Source organism: Podarcis vaucheri, assembly GCF_965113315.1.
Source record: "Podarcis vaucheri genome assembly, chromosome: 3".
NCBI lineage: Eukaryota > Metazoa > Chordata > Lepidosauria > Squamata > Lacertidae > Podarcis > Podarcis vaucheri.
Window position 1 is genome coordinate 390,435 of NC_138761.1, and position 10,310 is coordinate 400,744.

The 10,310-nt window shown below is 55.1% G+C and overlaps 1 protein-coding gene across 1 annotated transcript; it reads left to right on the forward strand.

Annotated features, from left to right (window-relative positions):
• The first annotated feature begins 65 nt into the window (after nucleotides 1-65).
• EIF2B4 (eukaryotic translation initiation factor 2B subunit delta) lies at nucleotides 66-9,332 on the forward strand. Its single transcript, XM_082215839.1, has 12 exons — nucleotides 66-220; nucleotides 317-524; nucleotides 633-812; nucleotides 911-993; nucleotides 1,922-2,013; nucleotides 4,724-4,838; nucleotides 6,234-6,310; nucleotides 6,422-6,524; nucleotides 6,818-6,945; nucleotides 7,404-7,593; nucleotides 7,759-7,939; nucleotides 9,094-9,332. The coding sequence occupies exons 1-12, from the start codon at nucleotides 170-172 to the stop codon at nucleotides 9,291-9,293; spliced, it is 1,608 nt and encodes a 535-aa protein (XP_082071965.1). The 5' UTR covers nucleotides 66-169; the 3' UTR covers nucleotides 9,294-9,332.
• The last annotated feature ends 978 nt before the right edge of the window (nucleotides 9,333-10,310 follow it).

Consider the following 10,310-nt stretch of genomic DNA (forward strand, 5'->3'; position numbering starts at 1 on the left):
CCGCTCCCTGACGCTGCCTAAGGGGGGCATCCCCGCCCCGCCGGCCCGAGGGGGGGGAGGCGAGCGGCACCGGGGGGCGGGGCCTGGGGCCTGGCTCCTCCCCTCCGCTGCTCGTCCGGCCCGTAGTGGGCGCTGCAGCATCCGGTGCCGTCGGAGAGAGGAGCCGGCGATGGCGGAGCGCAGCAGCGGCGGCGGCGAGGCCGGCGAGCGGCCCGGGCAGGTAGGGGCGCCGCTGGGATCCGGGGGGAGGGCGCCGTCGGGGCCGGCTGCGCGCCTCTGACGCCCCGGCGGGGCTCTGCTCTCGCGTCCCCTGCAGGCGCCGTCGGGGCTTCCGAGCGCCGAGGAGGAGAAGCTGCAGCAGCGGCGGGAGAAGAAGCTGCAGAAGAAGAAGCAGCAGCAGCGGCGCCGCGACGCCGGGAAGGACGAGGCCGGGCAGGAGCAGCAGCAGCAGGAGGCGTCGGCGGCGGAGGGACCCCGAGGCCCCCTCCCCGTCGCGGAGCCCGCGCCGCCGCCGCTAGCGCCAGGTCGGGGCACCGGAGGGCGGGTACCTGCCGGGCGGCGGGCTGGCTCTTCCCCGGCTGCTCTCCGCTGACCCTCCGCCGCCTCCCCCTCCTCTTCCCCCCCCCCCGCAGGAGCGGAGCCTCCCGCGCCGTCGGGCAAGAGCAAGGCGGAGCTGCGCGCCGAGCGGCGGGCCAAGCAGGAGGCGGAGCGGGCGCTCAAGCAGGCGCGCAAGGGCGAAGCGGGCCAGGCGCCCCCCGCCGCCCCCCCGCCGGTGCCCAAGGCGCGCCCGCCGCCCGCCGAGACCCAGCCAGGTAAGGCGGCGCCCCGACGGGGAGGGCGCCCGGGGAAGGCGGCCGCTGCCCGGCCTCACCGCCCGCCCGCCCGGCCTGCTCCTTCTCCTTCTCCGCAGGGCTGAAGCGGCTCCCGGAGCACGTGCAGGTGGACGATGCGGCGGCGCAGAAGAAGCTGGCCAAGAAGCTGGAGCGGCAGCAGGTAGGCGGGGGGGGGGCGGAGGGGAGAAGATGCGCAGCGGAGGGGGGGGCACCACGGCTACCTTCCGTCCCCCGCCTTTCCTTCCGCCCCCTTCTCACCCCACAAGTTTTGCGCATTTGTAAGCACTTCCCGGGTTAATCTGGCAGCGCCTGCCCTCTGGAACTCCCTGCCTCTTGATCTCAAGCACCTGTAGTCTTAGGAAGCGACGTATGTTTTATCCTTTTAGCGTTTTAACTTTTTGTATGTTTTTAAGTGCTGCTGTGTAAGATGGCTTCCAAAAAGGGGAAATCATTTTTTTATTTCTTGTTATTTATTAAGTTTGTATGCTGCTCATAGCTGTCAACTTTTCCCTTTTCTTGCGAGGAATCCTATTTGGAATAAGGGAATTTCCCTTAAAAAAAGGAAAACGTTGACAGCTATGATGCTGCTCTTTATCCTAGGTCTCAGGGCAGTTCCCACATAAAAACACAGGATAAAAACACAAAAGTCATAATAAAAACAACCTCCACTCCCCCCCCCCACCTGGCTGGTTAGTCAGCAATTCTCTTTCTAGTTAGTGCATCCGTTTTATGAAAATGTAATAGTTAAAGTAACAGTAATAAAAATGTTGGGATGTGGGGGACCCCGAGGACAGGGCCACGTGGCGGAGGTGGAGGAGGCTGTTGTGGCTCAGGAAGGGGGGGCTGGGCTTGGAGGGGAAAGGAAGGGAGATCTGGGATGGGGGGGGCAATCCATCTCCCCCTCCCTTTGGCAACTGGTTCCACTGATGGGGCTCCGGAAAGGAAGACAACAACAACTGCGGAAAGTTTCCCAAGGGGCATGGAGGGCAATGGGCGGTGGGGCACTGCTGCCGCTTCCAGGGGGTGCAGAGGGTCTTGCCTCCGGCCCTCAGCCCCCCTTTTCTTCTTCTTCCTCTTCCTTGCTGCAGGTGCCTCTGAGGCCAGATTACGGGGCGAAAGTCAGCCTTTTCTCCCACCTCCACCAGTACAGCCGCAAGAAGCTTCTGACACAGCAGATGAGGTGGGTGCCCTCCAGGGCGGATAAAAATCAATGGTTTTGCGGGGGGAACCAATGGATTTTTAAATTTAAATCATATTTTTTATTTAAATTGGATTTTTTAAAAATAAAATGCTTTTGGAGGAAAAATTTTTTTCTAAAGATAGTTTTCTTTTTAAGTTACATTATAGTCCAAAGGCTATTCATCAGGAAGTAAGGATTTGTTTTAAGTTTTTCATGTGTGCTAAAACTCCGTCTAAGGGTTTTTTTTTAATTAAAAAAATGTTTAACCACATCAGTTAACAAACACAGATACATATGCCATAATGTTACTGTTTTGGTTAAATAATTTAAATTGTTATTAAGGAAATGATTATTTTTCTTCTTCCAATAAAGTACAGCAGAAAAGTTGTCCAAATATAAACAGTTAACTTATTAAACCTCACAATAATTTCATAATTATCTATGTGTTTCTAATAGTATAACCAAATCAGCAATTTTTGCTATAACTACACTGAAAATTTATTATTCCAAAAATGAAGCCTTCCTCTAGTTGTAAATACTAAGATGATACCAGCAGGAATGAATCTTTCTGTAAAAAAATGATTTAAATCAAGTCTTACTGACTAGTGATTTAAATTGATTTGATTTAAATCAAATCCACCGTGGTGCCTTCCTGGCGCCCGTCCGTCACGTTCCGACCCCGGGAGCTCCATGCTTTTACTTCCTTGGAGAACTCCGTTTCCCCCACCAGGGCTGTGGGGCTGCCCCATTCATTTTATGCTGCTTCTCGCTGCCTTTTGCAGCGTTTGTGATGGGGCTGTTTGTAGATGGATGATGGGGAAAGGGAGGAGGAAGTTGGGGGGCTGCTCCATCCAGCTCAGCCTCGCTCCCTTACAGCCGCTGTGGGGCTGAGCAAGAAGGAGCCTCTCCCAGGGGGGACCTCGTGGGGTGCATAGCAGAGGGGCGTTCCGCCTGCATTGGCGCTTCTTAATATTACTCATTTCCCAGGGTATATAATTAACTGGGTAGAGCATGTAATTAAATTCCCATATAAATGCACAGTGTCTCAAATGTATCTGCCCCGTCTTGCCCCACCAGGCTGCCTGCCCTCAGGTGCCCTCCTCACCAATGGGGCGCCCAGCCCATCTCCCCACGGAAACACAGGAATAATGAGGGTGCTACTAATACAGTGGTGCCTCGCAAGACCAAAATTATCCGTTCTGTGATTCTCTTCGCCTAGCGGGTTTTTTGTCTTGTGAAGCAAGCCCATTGATGGATTAGAGGATTAGCGCTATTAGCGGCTTTTAGCGGCTTATCAGCTTATCGGATCAGCTGATAAGCGGCTTAGCGGCTTAGAAAAAGGGGGGAGGGGGGAACCGCAGGAACTCGCAAGACATTTTCGTCTTGCAAAGCAAGCCCATAGGAGATTCGTTTTGCGAAGCACCTCCAAAACGGAAAACTCTTTCGTCTAGCGAGTTTTCCATCTTGCGAGGCATTCGTCTTGCGGGGCACCACTGTAATAATGTATTATTTGTACCCCAGCCGTCTGACTGTGTTGCACCAGTCGCTCTGGGTGGCTTCCAAGAAAAATACAAAGGGGACAAAACCAGTCACCACCAAGCATTAAAAGCTTCCCATCAGAGGACTGCCTCCAGAAGTCTACAAAAAGTTATATAGTTGTTTAATTCTTTGGCATCTGCCAGGAGGGCATTCCACTGGGCAGGCACAACTCCTGGCTCCCTCTAATTTCACTTTTTGCAATGAGAGAACTACCAAAAAGGCATTTCATTTTAGCACCTCTACTTTTCTTTTTTGTGGTATCTGAAAAAGTGGGGGGGGGGGGGGCGACAGCAATAGCAACACTGCTTCACAACCCACAACTTTTCCCCTTCAAAAAACGTGTTGAGGTTTTGTATGGCTTTTTAAAAATGAATCTGTGAAGCAGGAAAAGTACCAGTTTGGCAGTGAGCACACAAACTACATGTGTTGTACTCCAGTTCCTGTATTGTTGTTGCTGTTGCTGCTGTTGTTATTTCAGTTTATATACCACTATCCAAAGATCCCAGAGCAGTGTGCAACATTTAGAACATAATTTATATGCAGCATAATAATAATAACAGAATGCACAGCAAAACAAAAAACAACAATAACAACAGTCTCCTCACCCCCCCCCCTTTAACAAGTTATTTAATGGCCAGAGGCCTAGGTAAACAGAAATGTTTTCACCTCATGCCTAAAAATATTGTTGTTGTTGTTGTTGTTAAGATTTATATACTACCCGTCGTCATAAGATTTCAGGGTGGTTCACAGAATGCAAGGATGGTGCCAGGTGAGCCTCTCTGGGGAGAGCATCCCACCACAGAAAAGGCCTGTTCTTTAGTGGATGCTTTAATAATAATAATAATAATAATAATTTATTTCTACCCTGCCCATCTTGCAGGGTCTCCCCAGCCACTCTGGGTGGCTTTCAACGGAACCTTAAAAAGAGAATAAAACTTCAAAAATTAAAACTTCCCTAAACAGGGCTGCCTTCAGAAGGGAAGCCCTCACAAGCCAACGTGTGGGGAGAAAGGAAAGTGTGCAGAGTCACGAGAGGCGTGGAGCTGAGTCACCAAAGTCCTCTTAAGGGAGGGCAAGAGTGGAAAGAAACCTGTTCAGTCCCTTCCTCGAAAGGTGTGGCGCCTGTGTGAAATGACTTGCGGTGTGTTTGTGTGTTCTTGTCTCCCTGCAGCATCCCGGCCTCCGCCATCCACCCGGCGGTGGTGCGCCTCGGCCTCCAGTACTCTCAGGGCACCATCAATGGCTCCAACGCCCGCTGCATCGCCCTCCTGAGGGTCTTCAAACAGGTGTGTGGAGGGTTCTGGGTGGGGTTGCGCAAAGGTGGTTGGCTGCAAGGAAGCAGCAGAGTAGCCGAACATCACACCCACACCCTGCCCGGCTGCCAGTCAGGGCTGGCTTCGCACTCGCATCTCCCGGGTGAGCAGCCCAGGCAGTGGCAGCATCCTGGAGGCTCTTCAAGGGCAGCCCCAAGCAGAGGGTGTGCCAGCAGTCTCAAGACAGGAGTTGGCCTTCCCAGAGAACAGGCCTCCCTCTGTCTCCAGAGACAATGGAGTGTGCCTCCAGGGGTGAAGCCAAACTGCTGCATTGGAAACAGTGAAGTGACCTCCCCGGGATGCAAACCTGGGCAGCGTGTCTGGAGGTCTAGGGCTGCCCAGAGAACAAGACCCCCCCCCCTGATCTCGCTGATGGGGTCCAAAGGAAAGCAGAGCGGGACATTTGGCGCCAGCTTGGCTGCAGGAGTTGCTGGAAGGAGCTGCACTGGGCGCCATCCAGCCATCTTGGGTTTACTCCTGAGCAGGATGCAGGTGGCACTGTGGTCTAAACTACGGAGCCTCTTGGGCTTGCCAGTCGGAAGGTCAGCGGTTTGAATCCCTGTGGAATAGTGAGCTCCCCTTGCTCTGTACAGCTTCTGCCAACCTAGCAGTTCGAAAGCACACCAGTGCAAGTAGACAAATAGGTACCACTGTGGCGGGAAGGTAAATGGCGTTTCTGTACAATCTGATTTCCATCACAGTGCCCTGTTGCGCCAGAAGCGGTTTGGTCCTGCTGGCCACATGACCCAGAAAGCTGTCTGAACAAATGCCGACTCCCTTGGCTGGAAAGCGAGATGAGCGCCACAACCCCATAGTCACCTTTGACTGGACTTCACTGTCCAGAGATCCTTTACCTTTTCGCTCCTGAGCCTTTTCTTCCCCCAAAGATGTCCCACAAGCAGAGGTTTAGGATTAGAGTTTTCCTCCTCATTGTTGTTGTTGTTAACATACATATATTAAATTTAATTATTAAATTTGTATACTGCCTCTTCAAGGTAGTTCACAGCAAAAAAAAATACAAGATAAAATACAAAAAACAAACAAAACAAACAGATAATCCACCATTCCCTCCAACAGCAACAACACAAATATTATTATTAAATTTATATCCCCGCCCCTCTAGTTTTCCTAATATTGGTGCTCGAGATCAGAGTTGTCCAGAGAAGGCAGAATTAACCTATGGAAGCAGCGTTGGCAACTAGCCTTGGGGGCTGTGGAAGGGCTGGGTGGGATTAGGAGAGGTCTGTGGGTGGCCTCTGTCTCCCGTGCCCCTGCAGAGGTTGGTGGGTCTCCCAGGAGAGGCGTCCTGGCTGGCCCCGGGCGGAATCAGGGCGCTGGGTGAGCTGCCATCTCATGTCGTCCCGGCAGGTGATTGGGGACTACACCACCCCAGCCAACGAGGAGCTCTCGCGGGACCTGGTGAACAAGCTGAAGCCCTACATCAGGTGACGGGGAGGGGCTGGCCCCCTTTGGGGAAAGAGAGGGAGGGGGCAGGCAGCCCTGGGGAGCGGGGGGGGGGCCATGAGGCTGGGCTGAGCGCTCCTTTCCTCCTGCAGCTTCCTCAACCAGTGCCGGCCCCTTTCCACCAGCATGGGCAACGCCATCAAATTCCTCAAGAAGGAGATCTCTGCGCTGCCCGCCTCCAGGCGCGAGGAGGAGGTGCGTCCAGCAGCGCCTTGGGGGGCAGGGGACTGGGCTGGCCATGGGGTCCGTGGCAGGCGCAAGAGGGGCACCGTCTCTCTGCCATGCTCCCTGGCGGGTTGGAGTGGCAGCGGAGCCCACCACAAGCTGCCAGACCTCTCTGGGTTCATCCTTGGGGTGGTAGCCCCGTCCCTGTGCCAGCTTGGGAGGCAGAGGGCTTCTTGGTGTCCTCCGGGGGCACGCAGGGGGCTTTTCCCCTCTCGGAGATGGGCCAGAGAGCTTGGTGTGACCAGGCCCCCCTCCCGCGACAGGCCAAGCGGGACCTCCAAAAGGCCATTGACAGGTACGAGCGGGAGAAGATCGTCTTGGCGGCCGAAGCCATTTCCAAGTATGCCTTAGAGAAGATCAACGACGGGGACGTCATCCTCATCTATGGATGGTACGGAGTCGAGGGTCCGGGGTGGGCACCCTGCTGTGGGTGGCAAGGGTCTTGTCGGCTGGGGAGCCGAGGTGTTGGAGGGGGCTGCGTCCCGGGAGGCCTGTTGGAGCCCGGCCTGCAGCTCCCGCCCCTGCCTGGGCTGACCTGTCCCCTGTGAGCAGGGCCGTCTTACCCATAGGTACTAGGGGTGTGGGGCACCCGTGTGCCAGGCTCTCAGGGGCGCTAGGCCAAGAGTCTGGGGCCCGAGAGTTGAGTCTAGGGAAGAGCCCGTCCGTCGGTCGGAGTGCCACGCCGGGCTCTTCTGCTGCGGCAGGCTGCACCGCGAGTTCGGGGGCGACCGAGTCAGCGAGACGCTGAGACAGCCCTGCTCGTGAGATGGGTTGTGAGAGCAGCGGAGGGTGGGAGGCGGCAGGAGCAGGACGGCCCCTCCTCACCCCTTGCCCCCGTTTGCCTGCCAGCTCCTCCCTGGTGACGCGCATCCTCTGCGACGCCCACGCCCAGTGCCGCTCTGCGGGTCGCGCCTTCCGCGTGGTGGTGGTGGACAGCCGCCCGCGGCTGGAGGGGCAGGAGACGCTGCGCCGACTGGTCAAGCGGGGCATCTGCTGCAGCTACGTCCTCATCAACGCCGTCTCCTACGTCTTGCCCGAGGTGAGGAGGCGGCAGGGGAGCGGGCAGGCTCTTTCTGCGGGCAGACGGACTCCGCAAAGGCTTTGTGCCTCTGCCCTGGCTGAGTCTGGGCGGGGGCTTCCCCCGGCACCCTCGCTGGGCGTGAAAGAATGCCGAGGTCCCCAGCTCCGCTTCCTCCCCTGGCAGGTCTCCAAAGTGCTTCTGGGCGCGCATGCGCTGTTGGCCAACGGCTCCGTGATGTCGCGCATGGGCACCTCACAGATCGCGCTGCTTTCGAAGGCCCACAACGTGCCGGTCCTGGTCTGCTGCGAGACCTACAAGTTCTGCGAGAGAGTCCAGACCGACTCCTTCGTCTCCAACGAGCTCGGTATGCTGCAGGTCCCGTGGGGGTGGGGAGTTGGAGGACCCACTAACAAGAGAGGGAGCAGCAGGGAGATGCCCAGCTGGCACTTTTTGCTAATGCCATGAGAACACCCGTTTCCCTCCCCGCAGCCCTCTGTAAGTTGAGAGGGTCTTGGTGCACGTACAGGGCACTCCCTCCCTCAACTAGCAGGGGCAACTGTTTGCCATGGCAGCAAGCAGAGTGGGGGAAGCCTGTCGGGCCCTGGAATGCCCCTCCTGCCTTTGAACTCAGGAAGCCGCCTTGTCCTCGAAGATGAACAAGGAGATGCTGCTGAGCTCCTTCTACATGCCCAGCAGATGATCTGCCATGGAACCCAGGCCCTTGAGAGCCAGTGTGGTGTAGTGGTTCAGAGCGGTGGACTCGTAATCTGGTGAACTGGGTTCGCGTCTCCGCTCCTCCACCTGCAGCTGCTGGGTGACCTTGGGCCAGTCACACTTCTCTGAAGTCTCTCAGCCCCACTCACCTCACAGAGTGTTTGTTGTGGGGGAGGAAGGGAAAGGAGAATGTTAGCCGCTTTGAGACTCCTGAAGGGGAGTGATAAAGCGGGATATCAAATCCAAACTCTTTCTTTCTTTCTTTCTTGCACTCAAGCCCTGTTATTGGGGCTGCCCCAGAGCTTGGCCTTGGGAGGGAGAACCCTAACCCTCCTCTTGCCGGGGGGTGGGGAATAATAATAAAAATTATTATTATTATTATTATTATTATTATTAGGCAGCTTCCTCTGGGGGGCTTCCAGCGGAATATTAAAATACCATAACCTATTAAACATTAAAAGCTTCCCTAAACAGGGCTGCCTTCAGATGTCTTCTAAAAGTCCGGTAGTTGTTCTTCTCTTTGACATCTGGTGGGAGGGGGTTCCACAGGGCGGGTGCCACCACCGAGAAGGCCCTCTGCCTGGTTCCCTGTAACTTGGCTTCTGGCGGGGAGGGAACTGCCAGAAGGCCCTTGGAGCTGGACCTCAGTGTCCGGACTGGATGATGGGGGTGGAGACGCTCCTTCAGATATACTGGACTGAGGCCATTTAGGGCTTTCAAGGTCAGCACCAACACTTTGAATTGTGCTCGGAAATGTACTGGCATCATCTCTCTGACCCCGGCTGTCCGCTGTGCCACTTGCAGATGACCCCGACGACCTGATTGGTGGGAAGCCAGGGAGGACCCCGCTGGCCGGCTGGCAGGAGAGCAAGTCTCTGCGCCTCCTCAACCTGGTCTATGACGTGACCCCCCTGGAGCTGGTGGACCTGGTCATTACGGACTTGGGGATGATCCCCTGCACCTCCGTCCCGGTTGTGCTGCGGGTCAAGAATGTGGAGCAGTAATGCCAATGGGTGGGGTCAATAAACCTGCGTGTGCCCTGCTCCCTGCCTCCGCTGTGTGTGTGTGTGCCTGAGCGCATGGACAGAACAGGACCACTGGAAGACCTTCCCCAAAGGGGTTGTTGTTGCCATGGATGCGTCTCAAAGTGGGGGGGGGGCGACGCGGAGCCCAAACTCTGGGCTGGGATGTGTGAAGGGGCTTTTCTGGTTCCCTCTGAACAGAGAGGCCACCCTTTTCTGCCTCATCGGTTGGACAATCCAGCTCTGTAGATCCAGCCCCATCAGCCTTGCACTTCCATCTTGCTTTGACAATAGAGGGACAAACCCTCCCGATAGGCCCAAGGTGGTTATCAATCAATTTCTTTATTCGACCGATAGTCAGAATTAAAACATTACACAATAATTATAAACTATAACATCATAGGAGATACATAAGTAAGGTAGGGCCACAGAACTAGACCTCTCACAGATAACCCACATCAAAGCATTCAGTTATACGTTTCCGACACTTGAGTGCCAGGAAAAGAAATTTAGCCACTGACAAGGTTGTTTTCCCAGAAGACTTATTTAGCAGATATGCTGTCTGCTTTCCTCTTTGTCGGGAACTGAGCTGGGGTAAGTATGGAGTTATAAGATACTGTCTTAAATCGTTGTAGAAGGGACAGCTCAATAAAATGTGCTCTGTGGATTCTACCTCACCCAATGCACAGTGGCATAATCTCTGGTCATATCTTCCCTTCAGGACCGCCGAGTCAAGAACATTCAGCCTAGCCGCAGTAAATAGTCTGCGGTATTCCACGTAGTGGATATCCGCCAGGTAGCGAGCTGGAGCAGCCCGATACAACTGCTCCCCCAGAAACAACCCAGGTTTCACACGGGCTATGTCCTCCTGTCTGGCAATATCCCTTAATCTTTGAGCGATCACCGCCTTTGCGTGGCTATACGTCATGGACTCTATATAAAGGGAGGACAACCCACACTTCTGCCCAAGGTGGTTAGAAATCTTTTAAAGTAAGTATT

What these genes read in the sequence shown, in the direction of transcription:
- EIF2B4 (XM_082215839.1), top strand. Translation starts at nt 170, where the DNA reads ATGGCGGAGCGCAGCAGCGGCGGCGGCGAGGCCGGCGAGCGGCCCGGG. An exon ending in GCCGCCGCCGCTAGCGCCAG is followed by an intron (nt 525 to 632) that starts GTCGGGGCACCG and finishes CCCCCCCCGCAG; the next exon opens with GAGCGGAGCCTCCCGCGCCG. An exon ending in GTCATCCTCATCTATGGATG is followed by an intron (nt 6,946 to 7,403) that starts GTACGGAGTCGA and finishes TTTGCCTGCCAG; the next exon opens with CTCCTCCCTGGTGACGCGCA.